The sequence below is a fragment of the Pocillopora verrucosa genome, chromosome 8, assembly GCF_036669915.1.
Source record: "Pocillopora verrucosa isolate sample1 chromosome 8, ASM3666991v2, whole genome shotgun sequence".
NCBI lineage: Eukaryota > Metazoa > Cnidaria > Anthozoa > Scleractinia > Pocilloporidae > Pocillopora > Pocillopora verrucosa.
The window spans coordinates 20,034,944-20,060,611 of NC_089319.1; the positions used below are offsets into that span (position 1 = coordinate 20,034,944).

Below are 25,668 nucleotides of genomic sequence, written 5' to 3' on the forward strand. Positions count from 1 at the left end.
CATTCATGCAAAGTACATGCACCTTTGCAAAATATAGTCCTTATACAAATGCCTGCACCTTCTGGAGGTTGCATGCTTAATATAATTAATACATTACTTGCATTTTCCCTTGCTTCAGGCTGTTTTTTTTAATCAGAGTTCATAACGGCTCACCTTAATTTACATTTTTATAATCAATGGAAAATTGCATTACTTCTCAAAAGTCACACCAACTTACATGATTAAAGGCTATTTTTGGGCAACAAGGTATTTTACCTGTCAAGGCACATATATGGCTATCAAATACTTCTTTGTACCCAATATTAGTTTTTCTTTAACTTAAAACAGGGAGGTGAAGAACTATAAAAGATCCTGCCTCATCGAAGACTGTTGTGTATTAGCTTACAAGACACTCAGGTTAGCAAGGAGAGTACAGATGATAAAATTTACAAACTTAAAGGTATAAGTATGTATGCATGTTTGAGAGTGACTGGTTAAACTGAAACAGCCTTGTTTAAGCATTTGTCAATGGAAGAAAAAAAAGGGTTGAGTGAAATGGAGAAAGTTCACATGAATACTAGAATATCTCTCAGACTCTTTATTTTCATTCTTTTCATTTTTCAATCATATGGCAAATTTTCAACAACATATACAAATGTCAAATGTATCTGTCATTCCCACAAAATCTGTGAAGCTTTTGTATCAGTGTAATTTCAAGGAAACAAGCTATTTAAATGCATCATGTGGTTGATAAAAAAGCAAGGCTTAGCTTTACACCAAACATAATTGATACCCATTGGCATTGCCACTTATATTAGCCAAGGAAAGATGCTAAAGTTGATTGAACAATGTAGTGCAATAACACTGAATGTAAAGTTTCTCTACTTAAGGTGGTTCTTCAGGAAAAAAAAATTACAAAGCAAATTTTTTAAAACTTGCCTCCAATGTTCCTTACCAATGTCTGTTTTGAAATATACAATAAAAAAAGATAGGTCACCGTACTTGTTTATGATACATGATGGGCCAAAATTACCCCATTTTCAAATAATTTTTTTTAATTTCCCCAATTCAAAGGGGATAAATTGTACACCAAAATTATCCAAAAAAAAATATGTCATTATGCTTGTTTAACAGCTTAAGACTATTGTCACTATTTACCTTGTCCTTGGATTGAAAAACAATACCCTGTTCTCAGAATGCACACACACTCATTCCCCTGATTACATGAGTTTTAAGCCTAGTATAGGATACACAGTGCAAAACTGAGGAATCACTTTAACATAAAAATCCAATGTCTCCATTCATTAGTTCTGTTATAGATCACAAATGTCAAAAGGTGTTACAAAAAAAAAGGGAGGGGGGGATAGCACAAGGTGTCAGCCAAGTGTGTCCCTAATGTTCTTCCCACAGTTTGACCTCTCCTGTGATCTATTCTTATCCAATTGCTCTAAGTAATGTAAAAATAACATGTGAATCAAGTACAGTAAAATTCAACTTATTATGTCAACTATACTGATAATTATCTCTCACAAGAGACAGAGATATACTTCTGTATCAACAACAACCATGATAATTTTAGATTAGCCTTCAGCCCTTACAGTGAAATTTGCTTTCCTTCAAAATCTTTTAAAAGACGTGTTCATCACTTTGGCTAAAAGAAAAACGGATGTTTAAATCGTTTCTTTCGCGATTATGAGTCACAGACGATTGTGGATCGCAAAGTATAGAATGATGTATTGGCAACGCTACTAGAAATATGAAGTCCACTTATAGATTTAAGCACACTTGTTTAAAATAACCTATGCACTTCAGCAAATGGTACATTCTACAATTGCTCCAAGTTTTTAAATTCAAATAGTTTTTCGTTCGTGTTTCAAGCTTGATCTAAAACCGTGAAGTTAACCGTCGCGTATCACAGACCATGTCGAAGTGAAATGTAGAAATGGAAGTCATGTTTCTCCATAATCAGACATGTAGTTAGTACTTGTATGCCCACACCGGTTTGGTTCAAACATGACGACCATTTTCGGAAATGATCTTACCGCCCTTTTCGCAGCTGTTCTAAGTGCACGAATATGTATCTGTGATTTATCGAAAGCTTGAGCAGTTGGTTTCAAAGTGAGCATGTAATAAACAGATGTAAGTGAAGGAAACAATGATTTTCTCGATGGTCTTCACCATAGGATTAAAAATGAAGTAAAAGAAACTGTAGGAAAACTGGAAGCTAGTTGAAGACGCAATCTATCGTTCTCTTACCTCTTATACCGAGTAAAATAGGCTACACTCGCTGTATGTCACCTTTTTCCAGCAAACGCACCTTCGAAGTTCATGCTCAGATTTTGTGCATGCGCATTGAGACCCGCAGACTGGGAACCAGCGCGGCTCACCAGGTCGCGAGAGAAGGTCGCATGATCCAGAGCGATCTGGCCAAACATACCGAAATATTCAGTCACACATGCCACCTTCGGACTAGTGGAAAAAAAAAACGCCCGAGTCTAACCAGTCAAAGAATGATAGATTGCTACTGGTGAACAAAAGATTAGATAGGTTTGCATGCGTGTCATCCCTCTCAGATCTGACTCAGACAAAACCAGAACGTCTTGAATGAAGAATGGGAAACGAGGAATAGGAAACGAGGAATAGGAAACGAGGAATAGGAAACGAGGAATGGGAAACGGGGAAAGGGAAACGAGGAATGGGAAACGAGGAATAGGAAATGTGGAATGGGGAATGGGAAATGGAAAATAAGGAATGGGGAATAGGGAATGGAGAATAGGAAATGGTGAATGAGGAATGAGGAATGGAGAGTGAGGAATCGGAGATGGGGAATGGGGAATGGGAAAATAAAATGAAAAATTGAAAATTTTTTTCAAAATTTTTTTTTTTAAGATTTACTGTTTATAATGAGGAACATATATTTTTCATCGATATCCGCGTTTTCTTTCAAAAACGTTCAGTGGCAAAATATCCTCGGATATCCCCCGGTTTTAAAAGGGGAATATTTGTTAATGTGACGCGTTTGGACCAGTCGCGAGCGAGCAAAATATTTGATGGATTATAATCGAGGATATGTTCCATGCAATATTCCCTGATTTCAAGCTCTACGTTCATTACGACAAGTCTTCGTTCAAAGTCAATTTAAGGAGAGAGAGCGTTTTGTGGTTGTTGTAAAAGAGCGGGACATGTTTGTTTGTTCATAAAATCGTACTAGAGAACACTGAAAAGTGAACATCCCACACATTAAACAGTTAACTTTTTGTAAACACTTTTTTTTACCGTAATTTGCAAAAATATTTGAAGGATAATAAACAAAATAGCCTCCATTTTGCGAAAAATAAAATGAAAAACGAAAACTTTTTGCCCATAGATATCCATCTGTGAATTCGGATTGTCGTACGGAGTTGATAGTGACTTGGACTCTGAAAAATTCAATTGGGCTAACTCCTTTGAAAATTACAATTTATTGATAAAACACTCAAATAGCCCCTTCATCAATTTCAGAAAATTTGATTCAACCTATCACTTGGTCATGAAACGAATAAAATTTGGTTTTGCAACATTCTTTAGTTGCCATGTATCACTTCTTTCTATCATCAGTTTATTCCGTTCCTTAAATTTTGCCTCTCAACGTTTTTTGAACGAAAGCGTGGATATCGATGAAGGCCACTGAATTAATTTTATTCGCATGATAAACATAAAATTTCCAAAAAAATCATTTCCCATTTTAAGTTTCCCATTTCATTTTTTTCATTTCCCATTCCCCTTTCCATTTATTCATTCCCACTCCCCATTCCCCATTCCCTATTCCCTATTCCCTATTCCCTATTTTCCATTCCCTATTCCCTATTTCCTATTCCCTATTCCTTATTCGTTATTCTCTATTCCCCATTCGCCATACCCTATTCCCCATTCCTCGTTTTCCATTTCCCATTCCTCATTCCTTATTCTCGTTTCTATTCCCATTCTCCGTTTCTTATTCTCCATTGCCCATTTCTCATTCATCATTTCTCACTTTCCATCTTTCCATTGCACCTCTAGCTTCTATGCTCATTCAAATGAGCTGTCCTTGAAAACTATAGGTTTACTTCTCTCTTCGTTTATGAATTGCAATTTTAATCAGTGAAATATGAAAGCTGAAAAATTCCTTGGACGCAATTTTATCATACGTATCGCTCGTGTCTCCTATGTGTAGAGGATACGAAATAATAACCATGCTACGGGTTAGAAACTTATCAAAAATAGAAGTTTGAAGGCAAGCCAATCTCAGTTGTTCCTTAATGAAGAAATACGGCGAGGACCGGAACAGAAAAGCGGCTACCGAATTCAACAAAAGCATGTTATCAAAAACTACTGTTGTGAATATCTTCAAGCATGTACATCAGCTGGTAAAACGATGTGGTTTCGCGCCAAAACGGACAGCGCATAAAAAAAAAATAGACAGTCAAAGACTGCATGTGGCTCCTGATATAGCACAATTTTCAAAGCATTGAAAAGAACTAGAGGTTGTATAATAACGCGAGAAGGCAGTGTTGCAGAAGATTTGTCTCATATGCTAAACAGAAAACCTGCTGCATATTTATGAGTACCCTGTTCCACAAAGGAAAGATGATTCAAACTTCGAAGCTTCCATGATGTGCAGATCACATTTACTGAGATATTTCTACAAGGAATAGTGTTGATTTATGTTATGCGTCGGTGGATGCTACTGTGAAATTATTTTGAGATGTTTATCGTCTTTTGTAGTGTCACGGAAAGACCTGAAAAAAATCACATATTTGGAACTACATAATTTGCTGTTTTAAACAGTAAAAGGCTCTTTCTTCAGAGAAAAAAAATTCCAAAGTGTCATGATGCGCCGACCACACCTATTAAGATATTTCTGGAAAGAAATATTGTCTTTTTAATAGCGAACAATCCTGAAATGATTGTGAGATGTTTATTGTCTTCTTTTGTTTTTCGTAGTGTCACGGCAAGAACTGAAAAAAATAGTGTGCTGGTGTCTACATGCCAGAAATCAATAATCACTTTTTCTTTATTTACAAACGTAGAAAAGACCGGCGAGAATTCGGCGCGGGTGCTTAAATTTCGTATAGAGAGCCTAGAAGCGTACACAAAAAGGGTTAGCCATGTCGAAACTCGAACAAGCCCCCGCCACCAAAGTCGATCGTCCGGACAATAGCGATTTGAGGCGTTAGCTGGCTGTAACTTTGCTTGTTCGTGTCTGAGAAGCATTTCGGAGCAAAATTTAACCTGTGGGTGCGTATTGGTTTATTGAATTGGGCTAAGAAAATTTTGAATATTCATTTAGTTCGCACAGTAATCTTAGACATGTCAGCGTTCCAGTGACCTAGAAGCAATTTGGTGACATTAAGTGGGAAAGTCAAGTGACTGGACTTGACTTACTTGCCTCGATTCGGCGCTCGTGTAGCCCAAATATAAGTATCCATGAGCACCTGCGAGCAGCTCCAAATACATGGTGCATACACGAACACCAATAATCTACTACATCACAGGATCGGAGCTTAAAGGAATTAAAGGGAGTTCTGAGTTTATGGAAGAATCAGTCAATTTTCCACTTAAACTTAACTTGCTACTCACTTGGAGACTGCGATATGCTTGACGAACTAAACGTTGAATTCGAAGGATTTCAAGTAAGCTGGAAATTTCATGACTATTTAAAAACAAACATTTACTCACTACCTTAGAACAGCTCGCGAGAGCAGTGTATTCACGTCTAACACAAAGTTTTTAAATCAAGTTCTTCTCTAGTCACCATAACAGTTCCCATACAAAGTTTTAACTCGGTCTGTTTGGAAACAAAACACTCGCATTTTACTGTCAGTTTCACTTTCAAACTGTGCGGATCGCTGAATGTCATCTCTCGGTAATACACTTTACATCTTTTTGATCTGAAGAAACGCTTAGAAACGACTAAAACTTCGTTGTTCGGAGGGTCTACTATGATACAAAGAGTCCCAGTTTAAGAAGACAAAAAAAAAATCGACAATCTTGTGATTTTATATGTGTATGTGAGAAAAGAATCTTGCATGATAATTTTACATTTTAAGTTTAAAGAAAACTTCTCCTAATTTGGGCAAGTATGGGCATGCTCATTAGTGGGACTTTCCCTGTCTTATTTTATTGGATGTAATTGAATGACACCTGAATTTAAAGTAATGACGTAAAACTTTGACAACAGCGAATTGGAAGTCAGATATTATGATGGCGGACAGTTTGAAATTGCCAAGCACTTCTGAAAAGGTCGAAAAAAGGCTTATAGTGATCGATGCAGCTAATTGTGCGTGTGGTGTGTAAAAATCCAGTACTGACCCAGTACTTGCTCACTGGGACAAAAAGCAGAAAAAAGCCATAGCCTCTAGAAAATAAGGCTCTATTCTTATCCGTGGTATGATTTGCATGATTTAAAACTCGAAAGCATGACCCGCCAACCGAATCCTGACAAACAGATAAAATAAATAAATGAATTAATTTAAGTGATCCTATTTCGATGAGCAGAGATAGTTTCTTGTCATTCTTACGAAACCTAATATCAGAGTATTCGCGGAAACCGGCAAAGTTCGGCAAACGGTAAATTTGGTATCCGAAGTACCTACGTAAATGGATATTTAGGAATCTAAGAGGAACTGAAGAGTGACACAATCGGCATGCAACTCTTGGCATTCAGTTGCATTGCGTATACGAACCCCCGTGATAAGGCAATGAAAAGGGAGAGATGTCCGCAGAAAATCGTTTGACCGTATGAACGCCTTGCACCAAAAAGCAGAGGGTGCGATTATTTCTCAAAACTTTTAAAATAGCATAACTTAGCATCCCACTGGCCCTTGACCATGATCGCGTGACTTGAACCAATTTTTCGTTACTAAATAATAATTAAACACTCTAGGAATGTAAATACAGTTTATGATACTAGCATTCTGTAACCCTTTGGTCCTATGAATTGCTGCGGTTTCTCTTTCTCTCATGAAGTCGAACTTAAAGCGGAAGACTAAGACAAAAGTGATGGTCTCACCCACATATTCCGAATACATATTATTGGAGTAAAGCACGAACGGAACACCCGCAAAGTCAAAGGGCGTTGATTCAAGGAAATTACGTAGATCAAACGATATTTTGTACTCACGACCTCTCTGAAATCGCACTGAGACCGAAAAATTCACTTTCTAGGTCGTGATACCCACCCATAGCTTCCCACATACAAGAAACGCACCCAATAACACATTGTATGATGTGCACGTACTATGTTGTGCTGACCAAATGAATGTCAGTTGTAGAACATTTATTCTGCCTCACGTAACACATCAAGCCAGCCAGAAGCTGTTAAATTGTATTCAAACACTCCACTATAGCCACAGAGCGTTCACGTTCTATTTCAGCTCATGAAAGTTCCTCTTACGTACGAAAGGAAAGCTGAACGATAATATCCGAGAAACCGTTCAGAAGAAAGGAAGGAAGAATGGTTTAGGATCTTATCATCTTAAATGTGTTCAGTAATTAACGTGTAGAGACCTTGGAGATGTTTATTCACGCTTAACTACAGTCATGGAAGGCTGTGAAAAGACGTATTCCCCCTTATCATGGTATACATCGGTACGAAATTATTTCATATTGAGTTTCGTGGCAAAAACTTTAACCTTTTGTGCTAAAGAGAATCGAAAATGATCATAAAAATCCATTGATTACGACTTCCAAGCAAGCAATATATACTGTTTTGCTTCTTGAATAAAGACAGGTCTCTCAGGTTTTGTCATTACACTGGGGAACACTAATAATAAGTGATACATTAGTAAAAATCCCAAGATAGCCGAGGATGATCGAGATTTCTCCCGCGATGAAACGCGCCGTATAAGAACTGAACCAAGAGATATATGCGCATATATATGTATATCTATATGGCTGAAAGGACAATACAATAGCGTGTATCGACCATCAAACTTACCATTTCTTCGTGGGTTCTCGTCAGTTACATGTATGTGTATCAGCACAATGGTAAACGCACATGGTACACACATTTTTGCTTACGCCGGCACTTTCCTATTCAAATATGTTCGATCTAAATTGGGGGCGAATACAGCACATGTAAAGTGCATCTAAATTCGCGTGAGATGCGAAAGCAGTTGGAAGTAGCCAATAGGTGACGACAATCTTAAAGTGTCACGTGCTACTTGAATTATGTATATAACTAACGCCACGAACTTCTGGTACGGTTTGAATATGATTAGTTGATAGGGAAACGTGAATTATTGGAAAATTACAGAGTGAAACAGAAAAATCTAATGCTTTTCGTTTTCGAACCTCAATGAATTTGCTCTCATTAAACTTATAAGTTTCTAGTGCGGGTGAGCTATAATTTGAGAAAGTGCAGAAAAAGAGGGTTGAAAAAATTCCTGCCTCAACAGAATCTCATATCCTGGTTAGTCGCTATAAAAAACTAGGCTAAAGAGGCACATGTTGGGAACAAGGCAACAATGCTGATGGGTGTCTTTCCGCGTAAAGGGATGTGTCACATACGGGAAATATGACTGAAATAGTTCGTATTTTGACCTTTGCATGGAAGCCTGAATTTTTCTTTAAATTTCTATAAATTTCTAGAATTGCAACTCACTCGTAAGAACCATAACGTTACTTATCATCATCCACAGATCAAAACGTGCCTCCTTTTGTGTTAACTATTTGCACAATGTATACATATTTCAATGTCGATAGAATACGATAAGTCCGATGGATCACTGATGTAACTGTGGTAACATGACTTGTTTCATACTTAATCAGCGTCTTGTTTTCTCAAATTTGCTGTGAAACTTGAGTCCAAGTTGGTTAAACTATAATTATTGGGAATTTTGAAAATGTAATTGATGTGTGGCCTAATCGTCCGGGTGCCGAGTTGTCCTGAAGAGGACTGTTGTCGGCGCAGTGGCTGACGGTTCAACAACCTCAGCGGAAGTTATTATCAGAGTGAGGTGAAATCAACTTCCGCTCAGGTTGTCGAAACGTCATTCACTGTTCACGACAGCTGTTCTTTTCAAATTATTTACACCAGGACGTTCAGACCATATGATCAGCTGTTTCCTCTGGGTTCAAACCACTCACTTTACTGTTGAGTATATGGTAGACAAAATATCACATGAACCACTTGTAAATATATTTCCTGAGTTTCAAAAAATTTTAACATTTCACTCGCCTTCAAATATGAGAACGTTCAAGATCATTAATAGTCAACGGGGCTGAAAAACGTGCGAGAATGTCACAAAGTTAACCAAAATTGCTCTCAGAAATTTGAGGATAACTGAGAAACTTTTCGGTTGTGAATTTTTCGAGAATGAACAATTTTCGGAAAGTTCAAGGATGAAACTAAGGTATTAAAAAGCTAGGTTGTGTTTCGTTGCTTAAGTGAAACATCCAAGCTTATTATTAAAGCTTTCAAAAATCGCGCCATTTTTTTGTAGTCCTGTTAGTGTTTCCGTGGATTTTTTTGCAAAACTTTATGAAATACCCAGGTTTTTTTCTTTTCTCGTTCGTGCTAAAAAATTCCAAAATTAACTCCCCTTCGCTAAGATTTTCTAGACGGTGGGAAATTAAAACAACCTGTCCAAACGACGGGTGTGACCATATTCAGGAGTTTGTATAAGATCTAAACGGTGGCTTAGTATGCTGGCCTTGCTGCACCTAAAGCTGCGCGGTGCGTTGACGTTTATTGTTTCTTTTTACTTTGCCTCGTCCATTGCCGCTTATCCCCACATAAAAAGAGAAAGCGCCAATGTAAGTTAAAAAAAAATTGTCTAATGGATTTTGACCTGTCATCTCCAAAAATAATACTGCTTAAAAAGGTTTGATCCTCACATGATTTCCCATGGCAAGATCTGTTTAGTCGAATTTTTTCAATGTAATAAGAAATAAAGGGGGTAAGTTTCTAGAGAAACTGTGGTGCTGCGTCGGTGGGAGAGTTTGAAAAAATAAATTGTTTTTATCGACTAACCTGATAATGTAAATTGGCCTCCGTAAAGAGGTTCTGAGCCGACGTCTCGAGCGTTAGTCCTTTGTCAGAGTGAATGACGAAGGGCAAAGCTCGAAATGTCAGCTTTTAAACCATTTACGATGGCCAATTTACATTACTAACTCAGTTGATAGAACCAAATTATCTTAAATTACGAAATAGCCTAGTCTTAGCAATGAATATGATATGTAGTTCAAGTTATGAATAGGCAATCTTCGAGAAATTTCAAGGAGCCTTGTATAAAGAATAAATCCCAAGAGTGAAGCCTGTGCTTAAACATGTTAAATTCTTGGAAAAATATAGGAATTTAGATGGGTTGTAATCGTGCTCATACGAAAGGGATACGTTGTATTTACTTCTACGAATAATCGCATGAACAATTTGAAGTAACTATGAGGCTAGCTCGTTCCCGATCGACTGTCGTTCAAACATGGCGTTTGTCTCCATTTTCCTCAGGGCGCTTAGCAGTGTGCGCTAGGCTCGAGTGTTATATTTTAGCACTGACCGGTATAACTGCAGATGTATAAGTACTCAGTCAAATGAAGCTACCCAAATACACATTCAACACGAGTCCATCAATGTTTTTTACCTTGAGGAAGAGCCGCTTCTGGTCAATGTTTTCGCTCTTTGCTCCTGAAAGTAATTTCCCCACAGATCAGACTGACGACACAGGATGTCTTTTTGTGTTTACAGACAGAAGGATTCCATTTTCATGATATATTTAACACCTTCACCGATTCAAAGAAGTGAATCTTGCTTTGATAAATTATGATCAAGCGGTATGGCGCACCTGCGAGAAAAAGATCTTATCCAGTCCGGGAGATTGGGAACCAAAACATCATTAGTGATGTAAAAGTGTAACAATGACGTCGGTCCTCTAAATACACATCCGCCATCAGATCAACACTGGCTTTTTTACGAGTGGTTTTTGTGCGATATGAAAACTAACCGCCGGGGAGGATTCCGGATAAAATAAATAAACCCCTGAAGCTCTGGACGGGGGTTTACGAAAGTGGGAAGCTCGTTAGAAAGGACAAAGGTTGTAAAAGCGTTTATGCTAACATTAGTACAGGTCTGAATTAAAGTGTAGAGAAAGACTGAGATTAGAGAGGGACTTATGCATGAAGCGAGATTTCGATAAATTACCTTTGCACTATCGATCGTGTAGTTCGATCGTTTGGATGAGAACTGTCACGAAAAGGACTGCGGTTGGTGAGAGTGAGTGACGTTTTGAAAATTACCTGAGCAGAAGTATTTTACCAATGCCAAGTTTAAGGTCGCTTGTTCGAGGATTGTGATGGGTTTTGTTCTTTAAAACTTTTGGTAAGCTGTGATATGCCGTGTTTTCATGGACTGCTAGTCTCAAGTGGCTTCTTCATCATCTCAGCATCAGGACACCGTGCTGGATGTGCAGCTGGCCCGGATGTTATTTACTAGATTTTCATATTTACTACTTCAAGATTTGCAGATATTTCCGTCCGCGTTAACATAAATAAAGGAAATGAAACAGATTGCGTGAAAAAAACCTTCCCTTTCATTACAACCTAGCAACACCTCTGCTGTTTAATCGGTTTTGTAGGCTGTCTCTACTTTGAGATTTAGCGCAATGTTTTTTTCATGCAAAAATGCTGTTCGTCTTGATATTACAACTACTTAGGGAAAAAAAAAACAAGATATAAGCGAGATATTAGTAATGGTAATTGAACTGAGTGAGTGCAAGTAGGTCTGGAATCATATGCGCGATTTCAAAATCGAACGAGTGCGCAGTATGATTTCACGCTAAAATTGCGCGACACAAGCTTCAATTGCCATTTTATTACATCCATTTTGAAATCGCAAAATTCAGTCGCTCAGATACAGCCTAATTAAGTCTTCACACACATTTTATTGATCCAATACCAAACTAACTTGTAAAATTTGAAAAACTTGTCTTTGATTTTCCTGCTATTTGATTGGTCACTTTGAACAAGCATTGAAATCTGATTGGTTGTCGTGTTTAAGTAAAGCTTTCTCATTGGCTGGGAAAAACGTGCAATTTAACGAAACAAATGGAGCGATTCGTGAATAAATCGTATCAATGAGAGCCAATCAGATTGCAATGATCACCAGTGATTTTGGGTGTAATATAAAGAATTAAATAATGTGCAGACAATCTAACAGGTTCATCGCAAAGAGGAATTCAATAAAAGGTAAATGAGTAACTAAATCAACAATCGCAGGTCGAGTATAACTCCAAGTGACGAGAAACTAACACAAGAATCGAGGATATATTTAAACTCAAAGTGCGTATGATACATTTTCACAATCAGTGTAGGATTAAACTCATAGCGCGCGAAAAACTAGTGCAGTAATCGAAGAAAGGAGTAAATTCAACGTGCGCGAGATACTAACGTTCGGTAATAGGGGCAAAGAGCTAAGATTAGAATCAACTGTGTCATACAAAAACGTGACAATCTCATAGAGAATCAAACTAAAGGGCATGAGATACCAACATGGGCAGCGCAACATTTCAACAAAACATCTCGCAATACAGTTGTGTGCAATGTTGCACACCTTTTGCCACCCTGTAGCAACATTTTGCCACATGTTGCAACATGTTGCAAGATGTCAAATGGTGTTGGATCAAACGGTCAAATTTTTGTTGCGAAAATTTCGGATGTTGCGCGCGTTTGGCCAGCTCCTTAACAACATCTCTCAACACGATTCAGCATTTTGTAATATATTCCACTGAAATGTTGTGTATGCATTTGGCGACTTTGGCCGGCTTCTAAGAAACGCGGAAGGGATCAGACTCAAATGCACGGGACAATAACGCAACAAACGCAGCTGAGAGCAAACACAAAGTATACGAGATACCAACAAGAGAATCGAAGAAAGGATTAAATTCAGTGCGTACTTTTCGTATTAAAAATCGAGGTAGGATTAAAGTCATAGTGCGCGAAACACTAGTGCAGCAATCGAAGAGGGGAGTAAATTTAACGTACACGAGATACTAAAGTATCAATCGCACAGAGCCGGGATTAATCTTAAAGTGCGTCATATGATAACGGAACCATCTCAAAGAGGATCAAACAAAAATTGCGTTGGAAACCAACTCAACAATCTCAAAGTGCACGAGTCATGAATGTAACAGTCGCAGAGAGAAGAAACTGACTTAATAATCGAGGAGAGGATGGAACTCAAATTGCGTGAGGCACTCAGGCTCAAAGTGTGCAGGATGCTAAAACTACTTTCTAAACAATTGCAGAGAAGATCGAACTCAAAGGTCGCGGAATGTTTACTCAACTATAACAGCGAGAAACTAATGTGACAATTGCAGAGAAGGTCAAATACAAAGGTTAGGAAATGTTCACTCAACAGTCACAAAGAGAATCAAACACGAAGCGCGCAAAATGTTTACTAATCATCGCAAAGAAGATTAAACACAGAAAGCGCCAAATGCTACTTAACAATCGAAGAGAAGACGAAATTGGAAGTGCGCGAGACATTAACGTAACAATCGCAGAGATCATCAAACTCACCGTGTGTTTGACTCCAAAGTAACAATCGCAAAAAGGATCAAACATAATGTGCACGATATACTAATGATCATAACTGCAGAGAGAGTAAAACTCAAAGAGCACAGGAAAACAACGTGAGAATCGCAAGAAAAACTAACGTAACAGGCATAAAGAGGATCAAACTAAAACTGCACGAGACACGAAGTAAACGTAGCAATCGCAGAGAAGTAAACTCAAAGTGCACAAGACACCACCATAACAATCGCATTGAAGATCAAACACGAAGTGAGCGAGACACTAACGTAACAATCGTAGAAAGGATCAAACTCAAAGTGCACGAGACACTGACATAGCAATCACAGTAAGGATCAAACACAAAGTGCACGAGACACTACTGTGACAATCGCATTGAAGATCAAACAGGAAGTGAGGGAGACACCAACGTAACAATCGCAGAGAGGATCAAACACAAAGTGCACGAGACACCACTATGACAATCGCATTGAAGATCAAACACGAAGTGAGCGAGACACTAACGTAACAATCGTAGAAAGGATCAAACACAAAATGCACGAGACACAACTATGACAATCGCATCGAAGATCAAACACGAAATGAGCGATACACTAACGTAACAATTGCAAAGCAGATCAAACTCAAGTTGCACGAGACATTGACATAACAATCACAGTGAGGATCAAACACAAGGTGCGCGAGATGCCTACTAGTACTTAACAATCACAAAGACGATCAAACTGAAAGAGCGTGAGATACTAAAGGAACAAGCGCAGAGAGAATCAAACTCATAGTGCACGAGACAGTAACGTAAAAATTGCAGAGAGGAACAAAACCAAAGTGTGCGAGATAACTACAAGAAAACGTAGAGAAGATGAATCTCAAAATGCACGAGATAGTGACGTAACAATCGTAAAGATGATCAAACTCGAAGTGCGCAGAATATTAACGTATCAATCGTAGAGGCGATGAAAGTTAAAATGCGTTAGATTCTTAAGTAACCATTGCACAGAAGATCAATCTCAAAAAAGTACCCGAGATATTATAAAAATCACAAAGGAGATGAAACACAAATTTCACGAGATACTAACGTAATAATTGAAGAGGGAATTAAACTCAAAGTATACACGAGGGGAAAAAAACCATTGCTACATTCATAGACATCTCAGACGATATTAGTCGAATGGACGTGCTGGATGTATTCAAGGAACTTTTTTTTGAAGTACCTTTACCCTAAAATAGTACATTAAAAACAAATAGATGTAAGTAACCTTAAAAATGGCCAATTAAAGTTTAAAGGGGCTATGCCACGCTGAGTTTGTGCACTGAGTTCTTCCAGTTTCACACTTGTAGGTGTCAAATCGCTATTGTTCGTAATCGTGTTTACCAAGAAGCAGTGCGCGCAGCGGTAAAAGTTTACGGCTCAAGGGAATTTGGTCACAAACTGTTGGATGTGATGCGAGATAATTACAATTCAACATTTCTTTAATTTGCCAAAATATACTTGCATTAATAGAGATTTGTAAAGGAAAAAGTCCTTCTTCCATATTTTGTTCTTCTCACTTCCTTGCCTCTACGCAAGAAAAGTCCATGCTTTCAAGTTTGCAACACCAAAGGAAGACTTGAAGACATAAATCGTAGAATCTACGAATCAGTAACATATTAAACCCAAAAAAACACCAAATAAATAGTCTCAATAATGCGATCGCAACATTCCATGATTTAACGGGCTGTTTGAAACTCGACGTGAATGGCTACGTACGGCCCGTGGGTGTCACTGGTTTCTCGACTCTTACCACACGTGCGAGAGTCGTGAAGTAGCTCCCTTAATTCATACAGAGAAAGAGAGAGATTAGTCTTTCTCCTATGTCCTTTGCCGTTGAGAAGATACGAGAGGTTAGTAACGAGGTTGAAGGGTTCTTTTGTCAAGTCAGGAAAAAACTCAGTATTAGAGGGTGCTCACATTTTTATCATAAGCATTGTCAATCACAATACACGATCGATGAATACAGAAGATATAGATTATCGAGTGCCAAAAATACAACATTCCTGAGAAATCAATGCTTGTTTGACATTCATAACAAAGGAAAAAGGTTATACATAATTTTCTTCTAGGACTTGATGTCGTGAATCGAAGTAAACCATTTCCAAACAATCTAATTGGATGAGCAAAACTTTTGTGTGAGGTTAACCAGAAAAAAATCAGTTATTTTTTCTGCAGCCCTAAGTCCGAGATATAAAATTTAAAAATGTACAGGATTTTGTTTTGGAAGCCCGAAACAATTTCGCTTCATGGACTCCGGTGAGTGTTTGAACTGAATTCACCCGTCGCCTGGCTAAAAGCTTTTTTGGCGTTGTTCCCTCCAGTTTTAGGCCAGGATTTCCAGGCCTGTGACTGTTTTCTCGCGTGTGTCACCCATCCCATTTTGGGGCCGAGTTCAGCCTTTTTGGGGCGTGGTCCTTGGGGTTTTTTGGCCCCTTTTCTCCCTTGGTTATAGTGTGCCAGGATTTCCTGGTCTCGCTAGTTGTTGTATTAGTCTGCGTGTTTGTCCACACGTATAGGTGCTCTTTTAATCCCGTAAGGTTTTTTCTTTGGGGGATCGGCCCTTTGGGCCAACCATTTGAGCCCTAGTTTTGGGCCTTTTCTCCTTTTTTGCTGTTCGCTTTTTTTTTTCTCTTTCCCTTTATTCGATTCCAATATGGTGTTCCTATGCGCGAACACCTGTGTTGTTCACGCGCCCGCGGCCGTCGTCGCGCACGAAAAGCCGCGTGTCTTGTCGTTTTTGGAGTAGGTGGTCGATTTTAGTAAACTGTCGGCTGTTCAGTTCGTGCCGAGGGGCCTTATCAGGCTTACCTTCAAATATTCCGCGGATAAAGAGCGCCTTGTAAGCCAAGGGTCTATCATGCTTGAGAACATTGAATGTGATGTTACCCCCCTCTGACCGGCCTAACACCATGGTCTACGTTCACCATTATCCGGCAGAGGGGGACGACGCCCTCTTGCTCGAGGAGTTTCGTCGCTATGATAAAATAGTGTCGGTAAAACATCAATACTTCGCTGGTCACCCTAACCACCTCACGGGGTCACGCGTCTTTACGATGTCCCTGTCCCAGCAGATCCCTGCTGAAGTTTTTGTAGACTCTTATCCTACTCGTGGTATCGCGGAATGGCACCGTTTTGTCAGATCTGCAAAACCATGGGCCACAAAGCCGCGGATTGTCGACATAACAGGAAATGCAGAGAGTGTGGCGATGCCGGTCATCTGGCTCGGGCATGTCCGTCCCGCCGGGGTGGGCGCGTTTGGGGGGATGGTCCTATTCTGGCCAACTTTGCCCCCCTGGCGGATGCTCAGTCTTTCCCGCCCATTGTGGCCCCCCAGTTTCGGCCGAGGCCGATGTCCCTGAAGTTACCGAGCCCATAAATAGTATGGACGCCGAAGATAGTCATGTTTCGTCTGGGGGTCTCCCAGCGTGCCCGAGGTCGAAGTGACCCCTGGCCCATTGGGCGTTTCCCTCCTTGCCGCGGTGGAAGGTATGGATGGCATCGAAAGTGAAAATGAATCAGTAGTAGATAATGTAACAGTAGTTAATAGTGAAAGTAAAACGGAAAGTAGTAGTAGTATGGATATTGCAAACGAAGCTAATGTGGTCAAAGATATTGTAGTTAATGAAAAAGGAATTAATGTAGTCAAAGTAAATGAAATTAATGTAGAGACTAGTGATCTGGGTAGTCAGGAGTCGGGGAGCATGGAATGCAGCGGCTCCCCGAGCATTTCGAGCTTCTCCTCCTCGTCCGATCCACCCGATTCCCTGGACCAACTACTGGCAGCGGGTCGTAAGCGCTCGAATCGCGCAATAATTCCATCAGCTGCCGTGGCTGCGACCTCTATCGTCAAGAGATCCAAGGCAGTTCCTGGGGCTGGCGTGCAGAAGAAGAAGGGTAAATAGATGATTTCTTTTTTTCATTTCTTTATGGCCTTGTCGGTTTTATCTTTGAATTGTAATGGCATCAGGGATGCCTCGAAGAGGGCGGGACCCTTACATTGGGTCCGTTCCCTTCCCGTGAGGCCCGACATCATCTGCCTCCAAGAGGTTCATTGTTCCTCGGTGCAGGAGTGTTCGTCGTGGTTTCAGTCTTCGGGTTTTGGTGTGGTGTGTTCCCCGGGCTCTGTGCGTTCCTCTGGTTGTGCTATTCTTTTTCGCGACTCTTTATCTGTATCGGACTCGTGGTGCGACGCGGAGGGACGTTACCTCCAATGTGAGTTTTCCTTCCGGGACCAGTCTTTCCGTGTGTGCTGTCTGTACGTCCCTAATCGTAATCCCGCCCGGGACTCCTTTTTGCACGACCTTCAAGACAAAATTGACTTTTCTGTTCCTTCCCTGTTGTGTGGCGACTTCAACACGGTCTTCGACAGGGCTTTAGATAGGCGTGGCTCCGATCCGTCGGACACGTCTCGCGAAAGTACTTCTGCCCTTCGTGGCCTCTTCGATGCGTGTTCCGTGGTGGATATTTTCAGATACTTGCACCCGTCTACACCGGGGTTCACGTGGTCCAAATGAAACGGTGCCCTCGCCTCGCGCATCGACCATGTCGGTATTCCTTCCCAGTGGGTCTCGTCCGTCTCGGCCTGCTCCGTGGTGCCCTGTCCTCTTTCAGATCACTGCGGGGTCTAGGTCTCTGTCACGGTTCCTGACATCATTCCCTCCGGTCCAGGCATGTGGAAACTTAATACTGCCGTCCTGAAAGACGTCGAGTATGTCCGTCTGATTTCTGACTTCTGGCAGGCCTGGCGCGGTTCCATGGACAACTTTTCCTCACTGGCTGAATGGTGGGATGCCGGAAAGAGCCGCCTCAAGGGGCTCACCATCAGGTATTGCAAAAATAGGTCTGCAGCGGGGGCTCGTAATAGGTCCCTGCTAGCTGACCTGGTAGCACACTTAAAGACGAAAGTGGACGCTGGTTCCGTGTCTTGTGTTGGCCCGTGCGTCCCTCGATCGCGAGGCGGCTAAAGGGGCTCAGGTTCGGTTCCGTATTAGATGGGTGGAGGAAGGAGAAACCTCGTCTGCATACTTTCTCCGGTTGGAGAAGAAGCGCGCCGTAGATAGATGGATCCCTGCGTTGAGAGAGAGCGGAGGCTCTATAGTCTCCTCCCCGGAGGGCCTGTGTCGCACCCTAAACACTTTTTACTCCGATCTGTTCTCTTCTGTCCCCACGGATTCTGTCGTCCAGTCTTCTCTTCTTTCTAACTTTCCGTGCCCTCTTCCCTGCGACCAGGCCCGTCTTTGTGAGGGTCCCCTCACTCCCCACGAGTGTCTCTGTGCACTCAAGGGCATGGCCAAGAACAAAGCCCCGGGTCTCGACGGTCTTCCGGTGGAATTTTACCTTCGGTTCTGGCATGTTCTTGGTGGTGATCTGGTCGCTGTGCTCAACTCTTGTTCCCTTTCTGGTTCCCTTGCTCTCTCCCAGCGTAGGGGTATCATAACTCTGTCGTTTAAGAAGGGGGATCGCCTGGATCCGCGGAACTGGCGCCTCATCACCTTGTTAAATGTCGATTATAAAATTGCGTGACGTGGTCCACTACGCTTCTTCGTCTGGGGCACCCGTCTCGATCCTGTCCCTCGATCAGGAGAAGGCGTTTGACCGAGTTGACTGGGGCTTCATGAGGTCCACTCTCTCCGCCATGGGTTTCGGCCCTTCCTTTATCCCGTGCGTGAATCTGTTTTACTTCCATGTCCAAAGTTCGGTCAATGTCAACGGTTATCTGTCCCCTTTTTTCGCCCTTTCCCGAGGAGTTCGCCGGGGTTGCCCCCTGTCCCCTCTCCTATATGTGCTGGTGTCGGAAGTGCTAGCAATTAACATTCGCCGTAATCCTCGCGTCTCGGGCCTTTCGCTCCCGGGTTTCCCCCCATTGTCCCCCATTTCCCAATACGCCGACGACACGTCGCTCGTCTTGACATCGGACGAATCCATCAGAGCGTGTTTCGAGACGTTCGCACTGTTCGAAGCAGCCTCCGGTACCAAGTTGAATCGCTCGAAGTCCAAAGGCCTGTGGCTGGGGGCGTGGTCCGGTCGCTCCAACCCCCCTGTAGCCCTGGACTGGTCATATGCCAAATTGAAGATTCTGGGTGTTTTCATCGGTCATGGCAATCTAGAAGAGGACAATTGGCGCCCCCGGATAGACGCCGTGGACCATGTTCTCACGTCTTGGCGCTCTCGCTCCCTGACTTTTCGCGGTAAGGCCCTCGTCATCAAAGCTCTGGCTCTCTCCCGGGTCTGGTACGTGGCTTCTCTCGTGCACATGCCGGCCTGGGTGGAGAAAGAGCATTCCCGTTTGGTCTTTTCCTTTTTCTGGTCCAGTAAGCGGGAACTGGTGTCCCACTCTAACGTGGTCCAGCCCCACCTTTTTGGCGGGTTTCCTGTTGTAAACGTGAAATTCAAAGTCTTTGCTCTGCTTGGCTAGTGGGTGAAGAGGTTTGCCTCTTCGCCCTCGGGCTGGTCTTCTCTCATGTCTTTCTGGTTCTCGTCGTCTTTCGGTGTTCCCCCCGCAACTGTGCTTTCTCGACCTTTTTCATTCGACCCCGGGGTTTTGCCGCCCTTCTACTCGTCCCTCTTGTTCGCATGGCGTCGTCTCAACGGTTCTTTTTCCACCTCCCATAATTCCCTGGCAGGCTCGCCTCTGGTTTGCACCCCGGTGGCGGGCGTGTCCACCAGTTCTTGTTACCTATACCTCCTTTCGGAGAACATGGTCCAACCGCACTGCGTCGATAAGTTTTCGTTCACCTTCGGCCCACTCGACTGGCCCGCCACATGGCGTTCCCTGTCTTTCTTCGACGTAGACCGTCATGTCATCGACCTAAACTGGAAGTTGGCACACGGCGTGCTGTACACGGCGCAGCGCCTGGCATCCTTTGGACTGCCAGTTCCCCTTTCTTGTTTCTGTGGTCCGACCATCGAATCTCTAGATCATCTTTTCTATTACTGTCCGTTAGCTCAAAGTGTTCTGTCGTGGTTGCAATCGTTGTTGTTCAGTTTCTCCTTCATGTGTCCGGCTCTCTTGGTGCGTCACGTTCGCTTCGGCTTCAGTTCGGACGAACTGTGCGTCACCCCTCGTGTCTTTGTTTACCTTCTGAATCTGTGTAAATTCTACATCTGGCAGTCCCGAAACGACTTTCGTTTTTCGCAATGTCCCCCCAGGCGCTGTGGACGTCATCGCCAAAGTGAAAGCCCGCCTGAAGTGTCACCTTCCGATTTTCTTCAAGCGCTTCCAGTCTTCCCGTCGTCGCCGTTACTTCCTCCGTCAGTGGGGCGCCCGTGGTGTTGTCGCCTCTGTAAGTGGCAACACTTTGTCGATCGTTCTCTAGCTTGTTTTTTGGCTGCTCCGCTTGTTTTGTTTTTTGTTCGCGTGCCACCCCTTGGCTGGTTAGGGGTTTTTATCATTGTTTTGTTTTTTGTTTTGCGTGCCACCCCTTGGCTGGCTAGGGGTTATGATTATTGTTTTGTTTTTTGTCCGCTTACCGCCCCTTGGCTGGTTAGGGGATATTATTATCGTTTTATTATCGTTACCGAGCGTGTGCGTTTTTTTTCTCTCCGTGTAGGTGTGTTTAATGTTTTGCGAGGTGGGGTTCGATTCCCCAACGAATTTGGTGTCTGGTGACCCTCTTGTTTAAGTGTGAACCCAACCTCAAGGCCTTGCACTCCCCGCCTTGGGTTGGATTAGACGGTTAGTTCGGCAGGCATTGCACCGCCCTCACGGGAGCCTGGCCGTTCGCGTTAAACATAAAAAACATTGTGCAAATAGTTAACACGAAAGGAGGCACGTTTTGATCTGTGGATGGTACTAAGTAACGTTATGGTTCTTACGAGTGAGTTGCAATTCTAGAAATTTATAGAAATTTAAAGAAAAATTCAGGCCTCCATGCAAAGATCAAAATACGAACTGTTTCAGTCATATTTCCCATTTGTGACATTCATTTACGCGGAACGAATGAAACCCATTAGCACTGTTGCTTTGTTCCCAACATGTGCCTCTTTAGCCTAGTTTGTTTTAGCGACTAACCAGGATATGAGATTTTGTCGAGGTATGAACTTTTTCAAGCCTCTTTTTCTGCACTCTCTTATATTACAGCTCACCCGCACTAGAAACTTATAACTTAAATGAGTGCAAATTCATTGAGGTTCGAAAACGAAAAGCATTAGATTTTTCTATGTAATTTATCTAGAAAATTCACGTTTCCCTATCAACTAATCAGATTCAAACCGTACCAGAAGTTCGTGGCTTCAGCTATGTACATAATTCAAGTAGCACGTGACACGCTGGTAAGATGCTGGTCACACTTGGCTACTTCCAACTTGTCTCGCATCTCAATCGAATGTAGAAGCATTGTACATGTGCTGTATTCACCCCCATTTTAGATCGAACAAATTTGAGAAGGTAAGTGCTGGCGTAAGTAAAAACTGTGTGTACTATGTGCGTTTACCGTTGTGCTGATATACATGTATGTGACTGACGGGAACCCACGGGGAAAGCGCTAAGTTTGGGGGTCGATACACACTCGTGTATCGTTCTTTCAGCCATATTTATATATAGCCTATATGCCTCTTTGTGCCTTATATGGCGCATTTCATATCGCGATCGTCCTCCTATCTTGGGATTTTTACCAGTATAACTCTTATTATTAGTGTTCCCAGTGTAATAACAAACCTGCGAGACCTATCTTTATTCAAGAAGAAAAACAGAACATCTTACTTGCTGAGAAGTCGCAATCAATCAATATTTATAATCATTTTCGACTCTCCTAGGCAAAAAGGGTAAAGTTTTTGCCTAGAACTCAATATGAAATAATTTCGTACCGATGGTGAGGGGGAATACATCTTTTCACAACCTTCCACGACTGTAGTTAAGCATAGATAAACATCTCCAAGTTCTCTACACGTTAATTACTTAACATCATTCTGCAATGTGTACAAACCGTTCTGCCTTCTTTTGTTCTGGACGGTGTCTTGGATATTGTTGTTCAGCTTTTTAATATTATTTGTGTTTGATCTGATTTTACTGAATTCACCCGTCAATTTCACTTAGTCCATCTTAACGGATGTGAAGCGGACAATTTTGTAGAGGATGATTTCGCATGGATACAACCGTCCAAACTCGGAGTCCCAAATCCAGTTGAAAAATTCATGAATCTAAAATGCGAAGAGGAGAGAGATTCGTTCCTTAAGATCAAACACTTTTTTGAAAAACAAATTATCTTTCCATACTCTCCCACCGACGCAGCACCACAGTTTCTCTAAAAACTTACCCCCTTTATTTCTTATTACATTGGACAAATTCGACTAAACGGATCTTGCTGTGTTAAATCAGGTGTGAATTAACCTTGTTAAGCAGAACTATTTTTGGAGATGACTTTGTTTTTTTGTCGTCTGCAAAACAGATAGTCAAAATGTCGTGAGAATTGTTCAAGTTGGTAGCATGATTAAGGAGTTGCAAGACATTGCTTTGGATATTTTTCTTTTATGTTTGCGTCAACAAATTCAGTTGGATTTTTTAAATATTTTTTTGTATTTTGATTTTGTTTGATCTGATTTTAAGTGTTAGTATGCCGTCTATTGGAACGAGTGGAATTCCGGAAAGTGTCTCCAGCGTGCAGGTAAGCCATGCTCGCCCACGAAGAATCAATGATGGAGGTTTGAGCCAGATTTTAAGGTAAGCCCGTTTTGGTAGACAATCAGATATTCCGTAAATGAAATTTACTAAAGATAGTGATATACATCAGTTTTAAAAAAATCAGAATGAAAGGCATGAGATAAACGAAAAAAGGAAAGGTATCGTAACTTAGCGCACGCGCGAGGCCTACCAATTTCTTAAGTAGCTACCAAGGTAAAAATCCTTTTATAATGAAGCTCGGATATAACGCGCGCTGTCATCGGTCGAAAGAGCGTGCTCTATCAGAGTAAAAAGAATAGAGCTGAGCTAAAGCTGTCACGCGATCTATCAAATTCTAGTGTGTCCGACCATTTCCCGGACTCCTCTCTAGCTTTTTCCGTTAAAAAACTGAGTTTTTTACTTCAACTGAGGCTTTGCGACGTTGGGGACTCTTCATTAGACCGGTAAATATTATTTTGAACTGTTGATATGTACCAAATGTGTCGTTCGATAGCTATAGAAGCTTTTGTTTTGAAATTGCACAATTTTCAGAATTTTCAACACAATGCAATTCTCTGATCATAAATTCTAGTAAACAATTCAAGCAGGGTAAATGTACCACATAGGTGTTGTGAATGCAAGAAATGTGTAAGTTTTTTCTTGGTTTTTCGAACGGTTGAAATTAATTTGTGTTGATATTTCTTAAAAGTATTGTTCAATACATAATTTTCTAATTAACCTACGCAATTTTCTAGTCGCGAATTTTAGTAAACAGCGATTCAAGCATGCTGAATCTACTACATGGCCTCGTACATGAAAGAAATTCGTTCGTTTTTCGCTTCTGAGCAGAAGATTTACAATTCTTTGAATAAAGATTTGGTCTCGAAATATTTCTTGGTCGTGTTTTCCTCGTCCTTTATTCAAAGTTTTCGAGTAGAACACGATTACCCGGTAAACCCGACGCAGTTCTAATAACCTCTTTTTTTCGATCACAACGTGTGTCTGCCGCATGCAATGCTCTAAAGAATTGTTTCGTGCTTTAGCTATGGATGCACTTGGGGATTTGGGAGAGCACTCAAGAAGCCAGAGTTCCTCTCCGCTGTGCCTCCGGCAACTCTTACGCTTCTCTCGTGCTCTCCAAACTTCCTGAGTGCATCCATAATTCGATATATGCACGCTAAGCATGGAAAAATTCTTTAAAATAGATAACTATTTAATTCTGGTTTGCCCGACTTTTTTCTCTTCATGTTCTTTTCTTTCAGAGACAGGAAGATAAAGATACAAGTTAGGGTGGAGATGATAAGAGTGAGAGAATACACTGTCACAGTTGGTAAGGAAACATGACTTATAACACAACTCGGTCTTAAGATCGTGATAAAAACATATTTTATTCATCAATTACCTCACTGGAAATTATCAATTAGAGAGGAAATTATGATGACAACAACATATTTGCAAACTCTCCAATTACTCCCTACTTCCTAAACTGGACAGAGACAACCTGAAGGCAACCTTTAAGAGGCCAACCAAATACCATGCCATATATTGAGCTCTTAGAGTCTACTCTGCTAACCTGTGTAACTTTCACGTGTAAGAGCAAATCTGTTTCCATTTCCTTTTTTAGTGCTCCTCCTTGGATCCAACTTGTATATCTAAGCAAAATTCAACCGTCACCTCTTACCCTGTCTCGCCGTAATATTCTCACTGCACCACAAGAAAACCTGACCAATACACAAAATCTATTTTCAACTCATCGTCATCACTTCTCCTTCCTCTCACTGAGGAGAACAGAGCCACAAAGTCTCGACTTATTAATGTCCAGTAGTTTTTATCTGTTCCTCTTTCTCTCTTTCTTCTCAGCGAGAGGAACATAGAAGATCATGAAAAAGACCTCAGAGGATACCTTCAATGAGGATTTCAGAAGAACGAAGGAAATTTCCGAATTGCAACGTTATATTTATCAGTCATTAAAACATTTATAGATTTGCGAGGAGGCTTAGCAGTTACTATAATGTAGTTTTTCTTTTAACTGAGCCACAACACAAAAATCGTAATGGAAAATTTAGAGCAAGGAGCTAAACCGAGGGCACATCTCCGTTGTCGAATAAGTCCAAAAGAAACGAAAGTGTTTACATTCTCGGAACAAGAAAAGGGAAAAGAAGTCCGCGGTCTGTGGAAAACTGGTCTTAAAATTTAGAACAAGGAGCTAAACCGAGTACCAATTATAAGGGGAAAAATTAACAAGTATTTCTGTGCCAAGAGTATTTAAATCCCCACGTCACTATCCTGACTCCTTCTCTTTAAGATAATCATGACACAACGGTTAGAAACAGTGCGGGTTTTTTTTTTTGCAAATTTAGAGTGAGTTTAATTTCCATAAACATGTTCTCGAAGACAGCTGAACATCTCACGCTGCACTGACGCCAGTATTCATTTTAATCTGGATAGATAGCTGAGCCTCATACCCAATATGCCAAAGTTTACTGTGGTTGATCCTGAAAAGAGGTGCAAGGAGTTA

The 25,668-nt window shown here is 41.2% G+C and overlaps 1 protein-coding gene and 1 long non-coding RNA gene across 5 annotated transcripts in view; one reads left to right on the plus strand and one right to left on the minus strand.

Moving 5' to 3' along the window:
• Positions 1-8,098, minus strand: part of LOC131796174 (uncharacterized) — a 22,780-nt gene extending 14,682 nt beyond the window's left edge. Inside the window, exon 1 of the long non-coding RNA XR_010718535.1 lies at positions 7,937-8,098. This is a non-coding gene — a long non-coding RNA (uncharacterized lncRNA). The remainder of the gene's footprint in view (positions 1-7,936) is intronic.
• Positions 1-11,493, plus strand: part of LOC131796173 (uncharacterized) — a 17,543-nt gene extending 6,050 nt beyond the window's left edge. For 3 of the 4 annotated variants that reach the window (XM_066171245.1, XM_066171246.1, XM_066171247.1), the window contains one exon: positions 328-951. In XM_066171245.1, the coding sequence (XP_066027342.1) occupies positions 328-345 (18 nt within the window). In that variant the 3' untranslated portion in view covers positions 346-951. Of the gene's footprint in view, positions 1-327; positions 952-10,684 lie in introns of those variants that run through there. The other variant, XR_010718533.1, reaches the window with a different exon arrangement.
• The last annotated feature ends 14,175 nt before the right edge of the window (positions 11,494-25,668 follow it).